Raw genomic sequence first — 10,000 nt, 5'->3', positions numbered from 1 at the left:
TCGAATCCTCGCCGGTGAACCACATTTTCACATAGCACGTAATATCTTGCTTTTACACGTTAATTTACAGCTACCCATACTACCTTTCGGTCTTGTTGCGTAAGCTTGAGGCTTTTAAAAACTGAAACAAACAAACAATAAATCCTTCTATGCAGAGAGATAAAAAAATTCTTAAGGTCTATACAATATAAAACTACAAGATAAACTATTAACATAAAAATGTTAAAATATATAAAAATCCTAACCTAAACAATAATACTAAAACCTAAAGAAAACTTGACCTGTTTTCCGTAAACACCGTGTCTCAAGCTTACATAAAATGGAGATATAAGTAGTTGCTTACATTGAAAGTGATTCAGCCTGCCTAAGATTACGGGGTAGGCAGTTCCAGAGAGCTGTACCGCGATGTTAATTGAAAATAACTATCTTGCAAAGGAAATAGAACTCGTCACTTTCCGTCCAACCTGTCTGTTTGTTCATCTGGATTATAATAATAATAATAATAATAATAATAATAATAATAATAATAATAATAATAATAATAATAATTTATTCGCTTATATTGCGCATTTTCCATGACAAGATGATCAAATGCGCATTACAATAATTACAAAAGCACAATATGTATATATATTACGTGTGACAGCAGTATTGGCAATATTTGTTCATGTTATGCAGCTAAAAAGGAGCAATTGTTATAGAGTTTTCTTTCAAAGCCTCGTTAAGTATCAATAAACCAAATACAACTCACAATTCTATCTAGACCCAGGTCCCCAGAGCCCAGACGTTGATGGAGGTTACACGCAATGGTCCAATTGGACGGTTTGCAGTAAGACATGCGGTGGCGGGAGCAAGTCACGTGAGAGAACCTGTACCAATCCTAAGCCACAAGGAAATGGACAGCCATGCTATCCAAGCCTGGGTGAAGCAGAGGAGAATGAAAAGTGCAACGAGAAAAAATGCGACGGTTAGGTTTATTTTTTTGTTGTTTCGACACATTTTCAAAGACTTCTCGATTCAATTTGACACACATCCAACAAATGTACCTCAAAAGATTTGGTTTAACCCCCAAAGAGTGCCGACTGTTAACCTTGTGCTCAACATTTCAGATTGGGCATGAAAATGAAGACAAACACAGGAAAGTGTGGCTCAGTAGCTTTCATTTGACTGGTCACTCCTTAGGATTTCATCCACAGACTCAAAACTTAGAAACACCTTGTACAGCATAATGAACAGCACTACAGGAAAGTACTGCTCAGTAGCTTTCATTTGAATGATCACACTTTAGGATTTAATCCACAGACTCAAAACGTAGAACCACCTTGTACAGCATAATAAACAGCACCATAGGAAAGTACTACTCAATAGCTTTCATTTGAATGGTCACACTTTAGGATTTAATCCACAGACTCAAAACGTAGAACCACCTTGTACAACATAATGCAGGTACCACTGCTGCTTACTTATACTTAAGTGACATCGCGTTTATCACAACCATCGTTTTGTGATTACCCTGGCTCCAGAGGCCCGTTGTCTAAAAAATCTAATCAACAAATAACAGCAGTCCCCTATCGCGCGCGAAAAAAATTAATCTCTGACACCCGGGTATTTCATGAATCGACATAGATTTTTCTTTTCAGATTGCGACAAAGTAATGGATGTGGGCATTGTTGTTGACTCCTCGAGCAGCGTCCGGCGCGATAACTTTGAGAAAGTGAAACAGTTCCTTGTCGATCTCGTTGGCAAGCTGTCTGTTTCTCACAGCAACACACACGTTGGTGTCATTCACTACAATCATAGGCCCTTTCTGGACTGGGACTTCAAGGCAGACCCCGCACAGAATGCGGACTCGCTCAAGAACGCCCTTTTGGCCATGGGATACAAGCCAGGAGGAACAAGAACTGACAGAGCGATGGATTTGGCGAGTAACAGTTTATTCAAAGTCGCGCACGGTGAAAGACTGAACGTCCCCCATATACTGTTGGTTATTACAGATGGAAAGACCAACCCCGGGTCGAAGGCATACCAAGACGTTGTGAAGCCTTTCGAGGTAACGAAATCTTCAAGCTCCTTCGGGAAAAAAAGAAAGCCATTTCAATTTCAATCTTTATTTCCACACGGTTAAAAAATTCATCAGATCGATAAAATAAAAATACTACAAGATAAATTATCAATATGGAAATCTATAGATACATATAAAAAAAATCCTAATCCTAAACAGTAATACTAAAACCTAAAGAAAACTTGACCTGTTTTCCATAAACGCCGTGTCTCAGGCTTACCCAAAATGGAGATTAAGTGATTCAGTCTGCTTAAGATTACAGGGTAGGCTGTTACAGAGAGCTGTAACGCTGAACTGAATATCTGACTTTACTCCTAAAGGAACTGAAAGTGGACAGAAAACTGCTTGCGAGCCATTTAATGTAATTTTAACTTTATGAATAACATTTTCAAGTACGGCCATTTTCATTTCTATCCTAGCCAATTGGAGCTCACGATTTCTTACTTGTGAAGCGCAAAGAATTTGTTTCCTTCTGATAGCTAGGCTAACTAGCACCGTGGTTTTTGGTGATTGGTGCATTTCGATCCTCGCTTTGGTTTCGTTGATTGGAGGATTTCCATCCTTCTTGTCCACAGTAGACCCTGTTCCCTCAGGGGTCCACTTTGGAACGTCCACGCCTCTGGAATTCCAATTTCACTATCCCCATTGATGTTATTAGATGAAGTCTTCTGTGACAAGCCTCTTTAAACCTTCGAGTGTACCAGTTTGGGTCACGGTAAATGCACTTAACCTTGTTCCAGAGTGGATGGTGTCCGGTCAATCATTAGAGACCTTTAGATTCTAGTACGAGTACGACTACGACTACGAGATTCGACTTCGAGTTTTTAGCGAAGTACTTAGAACAGATATATCACAGAAAGTTTCATTTCACTGTTTACAAACGACGAACTTGACGCAGTTGGTTTGAATGATGATAGTTAAGCCCTTTCGTGTTTCCAAAAAGACGAGATCACCTACGTTTCGAGTACTTGTTTTCGCCACTACGAGATTCTTACAAAAACTCGTAGTAAAATGACGACAGCTATCACGTTTTCCCGCCAAAATGACAATGGTTCACGCGCGCGCACTCTTTGTCTATTGGAGAAACTCGTAGTCGTACTCGTACTCGTACTAGAATCTAAAGGTCTCTATTTATAGTGTGTTTCTGAAACGGCTGAGGTTTGAGTTCGAGCAAGCCGTGTGTCTCCCTGTATGAACCAATCATCAACAACCACGGTGCTTATAGGCCCTTTCCGAGTTTCTTCGAACCTCATTTTGAAAGCGAGGCTGACTGCAAGTTTTTCTTATAAAAATTAGATTGTTTGCATGTGAATGCAAATTAATTTTTATATGAAAAGTTGTGCACTTAGCGTTCGACACGTAGATGCATACATACACACAAACTATATTTTGACTCAAATTTACAGAGCACCCCACTATTGGCTAATATCTTGGAGAAAAAAGTTACGTTAAGTTACATTTAAATCGTACGATCGTTATATGCAAATTGACTGGTCGAAGAAGTCAGCTGATGAAGACAAGCAGGAAAGCGGTCGAAACGTCGCGTTCCTCATCTAACCGACTCAATCGTGAGACATACGATTGACTTGGCTCTTTTCCTTCTCTTTTTTGTTTTTGTTTTAGAAAGTTGCACAAACGGCTGATATTTTTGTGGATCAGTGTTAAATTTATTTGAAATGGAAACCCAATGTTAACTCTTCAGTCAGTCTTGCAGTAAACTGGCAACTCCCCCCCCCCCCCCCCTCAATTTGAAATATTTGTTTGAAGCTCGGTTTCACTAGGAAATAGTAGCTGTATTTATATATATATATATATTTATTTATTTATTTACTGATTTTTTCACTTACTCCTTTGTTTATATATTCTATTGCTAACAGGAACAGGGTATAGTGATCGTTGCAATTGGCGTTGGTTTCTCGGTGGACAATTACGAGTTGGCACAGATTGCCGTTGGAAAGCAAGACAAAGTAGTCCATGTGGACAACTTTGATCAGCTTCTTCCCATGATTCACAACATTCTGGTAAAATTTTGCCAGCAAAGAAAACCGCCGCCGCAGGTGGACGTGGACGATTTGTTCACTCATTATTGATAGTGAGGTAAGTAACTTTTCAAATATAAATGCATTTTAAGAAAGACACATAAACATAACGTCTATCAATTTCGCTACGCACGCATTGTTTATCACATTTTGATTCTTTAAGAAAGAGCTGTTTTAATCTAATACGTCCATTTCGTTTCACTCTAAACACGACCGCAACGGCATTGCGAAATTCTTTCTATATCGTTTGTTGTTGTTGTTGCCTTTATAAGCCTTTATAATTCTATCGTATTGCCCTGAATTGTGCTGTGTTTTTTAAGAATGCTATTTCAAACCAAAACTAAGAGTTCTAAAGGTCTACTAAATTTAGTGCGAATGGTCATTGTATAAGTGGTTAACCAGCGACGTACTGCAGGGGTAAGCCTGTAATGACATTCCATACCATTTAAGATGGAGAGTACCAATCAGTGTACATAGTTACTTCATACCTGTAGCTGTTTTGAATCATGTGAGACTTTACTCTTCTCTTTATAGTGACGACAGTATACAGACTGTAAATACCTGTTTGGCAATATTTGCAATGAAGAAAACATGTTATTTTTGTTCTTTTTTGTGTTACAGGTAGCAATACAAGAGAAAGAAAACCAAAGGTTAAAAAAAACAACTAGATTTTAGAAACATGTTAATCTAGACAAAGTTGTCAAAGAACAATAAAGTCCTGTAACAGTTGCAGCGAAACACAAAACATGTTTGGATTGTTTTATACTTCCTTTACTGCTCTATTCTCGTCTTATCTTCTTCTTCGACTCTTCACCCCCTTCTCCCTCCCCTCCAAAGGAAATAACAAATTGGCAAATCAATTAATCATTCAACCAATCAACTAGCCACTCAGTCACTCACTCACTCACTCACTCACTCACTCACTCACTCACTCACTCACTCACAATCAATCAATCAATCAATCAATCAATCAATCAATCAATCAATCAATCAATCATTAAATGGAAAGCAAGTCTCTGACAGTTTTTTTTCTTCGTGGACCCTTAGTTATAAAGTAATCTTTTCGGGGTTAATTTTTGCTTGGCTTAGAACCCGATTACTTGGCGAAATTTAGCTGAAATTTCAGTCTGATCAGGGAGTCTGAGATTTCAGCCAGGCTTCATTAAAACATTCTCTTAAAGAACAGTTTGTAATTAAATGAAACAAGTTTCTCCCCGGAAGGAAGTTCAGCCTGGAATTGAAAATTCGGTATCCTGGAAAAGAAGGATCGGGGATCATAATTAAGTACTATTTCCAGTAATTCAGTTTATTATATCTCTCAGTTAGTACGCGCGGTGTGATTGGTCAATTTTGCGGGCTGTAGTTCACTGCACTGCCCGCCAAATTTGAAAGTTTCCTCTCCCGTGCGCCCGATTAACCGCAGAGGTATAATAAATATCTTACTAACCTCGTTTTTCTCGGTCCGTACTCTGTGTTATGGGTCCTCGTTTTTTCCCGTTGGATTCATAACTTATAGTACAGACCGAGAAAGCAAGGCTAGTAAGAGGTATGTAGTGATTAAATCTTGCCTGTAGCCCTAGACCTGCCTTAAGTCGTCTTGTTATGCATTACCCCAGCCCCACATCACTCCAAAGACTATCTAGCAGCACAATGACTTTGTGAACTTAAAAAAGCTCGTTACCTTAAGCACTAGTTTTCCTATTTTCCTGTTTTAAGTTTTATCCTCCTTTTTGTCAGAACAACTGAGAAATGCAAATATCGGCTCAGCAAAAATGCGAAATAAGGTCAGCTAGCATTTTCGTAAAGCCAACAACAGCTGCTGAATTTGGGAAATAATATTCCGTTTTCTAAAACGTTCTGCAACATAAATTTTCAGCTAAACCATCAGAATGGGTCAATCTGTATTAGCTTACACAGAGATACTTTTAAAAGTCCACCAAACGATCTGGGAAAACAGGAGGAAACATTGTAAGAATTTTGCTTCATTGCTCTCGCTGGGTTTCCCTTGCGGTTGTTAATTCAAACTGTATGACAAAAATTACCTTTTTTTTCTTCCATTTTGAAGAGCAATCCAAATTTTCTGTTTGGCCAAATTTTCTCCCTTTTGCTTCGCGGTTCGGTGACTTACCGCTTGGTGAATGAAACTTTTGTTTAAGGGTTTTCCATGAAGTTTTTATCATTTATAGTCGATAACGTTGCAATTACGAAAGGCTCAATTCTTCCAATAAGCCACCTAGTTGGACCTATCCTGGTACCAGTTGAGGGTTTAAGCAAGACAAAAATATGACAAAAATTACTTGTTTATCAATTTGTGCCTTCTAGTCTAGGGCTGCAAATAAATTTTACCTATGCCCACAAAACGAGATTCTGGTACCTCTAAATGGTTCCTTTAAAAATTTTCTGACTAGCACCCCGGTCACTTTTGTATGGAATTCCCCTCCCCTCTCCCCCTTTCCCCCGCCTTCGCCCCCCCCCCCCCCCCCCACCCAAGGATCCTACCATGATAGAGAACTTTCCACAAGTGTTTTCAGTTATCAAATAAGCTTACGTTAGTAACTACAATACCGCCGCACTAAGATATTACACCACTCATTGCCACCCGGTTTAGCCTTTTTTTTACTTTGCCGGAACTATAGATCTGAAGCTCACGATTTACAAGGCATCCTTTTATCGGGTTTTGGGATTTATCCATTTGCCTGGTTTTCGGTCCTTTTCTTAGGTTCTGTGCGAGGTCGTTGTCTATTGTCACTCATGTCCAATATTCACCACTTGTTCGGGTCGTGAAAGTGCCTTTACGACCCGTACGAGTCGTACAAGCAAGTGGTGAGTAAGATACTTTTAATGAAAATAACATGACTTTTGATTTGGTAAAACTGCATCTCATTAAAGGTGGTCCTTTTGTCGTACGAGTCGAACGACTCGTTCAAGTGGTGATTTTACATGCCGAAGAACTAACGTAAATAAACACACCATTGTTGAAGTATGGAACGGAAATAAATATCAACGAAAACAGAAGGCAACGATAGAGGCAATGAAAGAAAGAAGAAATGAATGTGTATGTCTCGTTCTAAAAACACGGCAGCCGAGATACCAAATGCAAATAAACACACCGTTCCTTTAAAGTAGGCCGGAATTGAAAGAAATGACAACAGATGAATGTATTTGTAATTGGCTCGTTCTAAAACCACGCGGAGCAAAATAATCGAAGTACGTAACAGACGTAAATTAAAACAGACCAATGAAAGAAGAAATGAATGTGTATGGCTTTCGTTCTCGCGAAATTAAAACAATTCTCATTTTCTTCGCACCTGTTTCACTGACCAGTGTATGGTCTATATAACATGACAAACGCTGACACAGAAAGCAGCTTCAAGATATGATCGGGCTTATGCACGTAGATTTGCGCAAAGTTTAATAAAAGGAAAATATTCCATTGATACTAAGTACTGTCCAGTGTTGTCCAAATCGCACTGTTAATTTTGCGGATGGTACAAAAACAGTCAGGCAGCGTTAATAAGTTAATAAAAAAGGAAATTGGGGGCTCTGTTTGAGGTGCATATTGTAAAACAAAAAGCTTTACACAGCTTGTAGTCTGCGCGCCATTAACAATGTAACCTGGATGTTGTAGCCGGTTCTAGCAAAAGGCCAAAAAAGGCTACATGATGAAATGAGTGGCATGATAACTTGGTGATGCGGTGTTAGCCGATCATGACGCAATCTACATCTCACTTTGCTGGGTAAATAAATCCGGGAAATAAATCTCCCAGGGGTCGTGGGCTTTGGAAATTTAACAATACCCTTTTGAATGATGAAAAATGCGTTGCTTTTTTACGTGATTCACACTCGCAAGTTCGTTTCTTTTACAGCCACGTGACTGACAAACAACTTAACTGGGAATAATGAAAATGGAAATAAGATCTATGACGATCTCTTATTGCAAAAGTAAGGCCAAGTCTAGAGAAAAGCAAATTAATTAGGCACAAATTAGACCTACTCGATACCTAATCGATATCTACTCGATACCAACTTGATGATGGTGATGATAAACTTTATTTCAGTGTCAAGTCTTTTAGCTGGCCATGTAAGGCCTACTAATAGGGGACAATAAATGAAAATACTATCAACACTAACTAATTGATACAGCTATTTCAATTAACGTTGTCGGATCAAAGCTGAAAGCTTAAAGACAAGACCGAAAGTTTACGTGGGATTTTTATGAATAAATTAATCAAAATCAGTCATGCCTGGAGAAAACAATAGGTTGTAATTAGCAGTACAATGACCTGCACGTGCAGTGATGATTTTGATAAAATTATTCATAAAAAATAATCCCACAAAACATTGCGGTCTTGTCTTTTAGCTCTATTTTGATCCGACAACGTTAATTGAAATAGCTGTATATAAAAAGGTAAAATGTAAAATGCCAATGAAACGTAGTCTGATTTATCTTATAAAATAATACCTATTAATCAACAGGTGTCCTATTGTCTAAAAGAGTGTCATTTATGTACAACATAGAAGGCAGTTATTGCAGCCGTCTGTTATCGCTTGTTCAAGATCTACCTTACGAATTTTCTTTTTAAAGCGGTAGATTGGTTCTGCATTTTTCACATTCTTGCTCAATTTAGACCATATTACTGAACCACTAATCACACTGTTAACAGCCAACCTGATCCTCATGTGGGAACTTCTCCATGCACGCACGCCCGCTGCCGTACCTGTGACCATATTTCTCCTGACACCACGCTGCAGGGTCCCAAATGGTCGATTGTCATCAAAGAAGCTTTCAACGTGGAATTATGTTCTGCGACGAAAACAAGCAACGAAAGCGTCAGGAGATGCGCCTTACTTTCAGACTAGGCACCAGTCAGCTGCGCGGACTGAACTCCGACTTTAGTTAAGCAATAGACCGCACTTTCCAGAAGTTTACCAGCGTAATAAAACCACGCGGGATGTTGGGAGAACACGAGAAAGCTTGTAAATCACGAGCCGCAGGCGAGTGATTTACAAGTTTTTCGAGTGTACTCCCAACATCCCAAGTGGTTTTATTACGCTGGTAAACTTCTGGAAATTGCGGTCTATTGCTTTTATGAAATAACTACTTAGACAAAAACACTTAGAAATCGGCGCTTTTTATTTTGTAACTTGATCAAGTTGTTTATTCTCTTCAAATTCACCAGTAAGGCGGGAGAACCAATCACAAATCGGGATCTATTTTGAGCATAAACCTGTTGAATCGCCGAAGGACGCATCGCAGTTTGAGCGAATGAATGAAAGTGTTTTTTAAGTTAAATTATTGTCTAACTCTCACAAAAATGTGGCTAAAAAAGGTTAATGCCTTGGCGAAAGAATGCTTTTTATCAGCAGATAGCAGTTACTGATGAAAAGCGGACAGCGGCTTGGTGAGTGAAAAAACTTCACTTGTTTTAAGCTTGGCCAGGTCTAATCCTCAGTCGTCGGTTCGGGAATGTCGAAATGTGAGACCGTGGGAGATCTGGGTACGAGATTAGGCCAGGTCTTCTTTTTCTATATTTGCTGGTTTGTGCATGGTGTTTTGCATGCCTTCTTGCTTAAGCTGTTTAATTTTGGCGTCAAGCATTTGGTTTGAGAGGACAAAACGTGGGTCGTGAGTGAACCTTATTCCTAAACTGTGTGGTGGTGTGTTTAGATATCTCTCAATGCCATTTCTTATTGACAGAAGAGTCGCACGGCTGTAATTTTCGCCTTCTTTATTTCTTGCTTCGGCGTAGAATTGCCTCAGATTCCTGTCCAGCTCTTCGACCGCCATTTCCGCCAGACTTACGCCAATAACCTTTTGTTTACTCCACTCTAGGTGAACAGAGAAAGAGGAATTGTGATTTGAGCAGTTAATATCAAATACCTTGTACTCGGGTTGAAG

At 39.1% G+C, this 10,000-nt stretch overlaps 1 protein-coding gene across 3 annotated transcripts in view; it reads left to right on the top strand.

Moving 5' to 3' along the window:
* Nucleotides 1–4,846, top strand: part of LOC146474380 (uncharacterized) — a 10,082-nt gene extending 5,236 nt beyond the window's left edge. For 2 of the 3 annotated variants that reach the window (XM_085116970.1, XM_085116971.1), the window contains exons 5-8: nucleotides 764–967; nucleotides 1,641–2,050; nucleotides 3,940–4,159; nucleotides 4,723–4,846. In XM_085116970.1, the coding sequence (XP_084973096.1) occupies nucleotides 764–967; nucleotides 1,641–2,050; nucleotides 3,940–4,152 (827 nt within the window). In that variant the 3' untranslated portion in view covers nucleotides 4,153–4,159; nucleotides 4,723–4,846. Of the gene's footprint in view, nucleotides 1–763; nucleotides 968–1,640; nucleotides 2,051–3,939; nucleotides 4,164–4,722 lie in introns of all 3 variants that reach the window. The other variant, XM_085116969.1, reaches the window with a different exon arrangement.
* The last annotated feature ends 5,154 nt before the right edge of the window (nucleotides 4,847–10,000 follow it).

Source organism: Pavona decussata, unplaced genomic scaffold (assembly GCF_977016875.1).
Source record: "Pavona decussata unplaced genomic scaffold, jaPavDecu1.1 SCAFFOLD_89, whole genome shotgun sequence".
Lineage (NCBI taxonomy): Eukaryota > Metazoa > Cnidaria > Anthozoa > Scleractinia > Agariciidae > Pavona > Pavona decussata.
The sequence above is the reverse complement of the archived record's forward strand: the minus strand, read 5'-3'. Positions and strand labels throughout refer to the sequence as shown.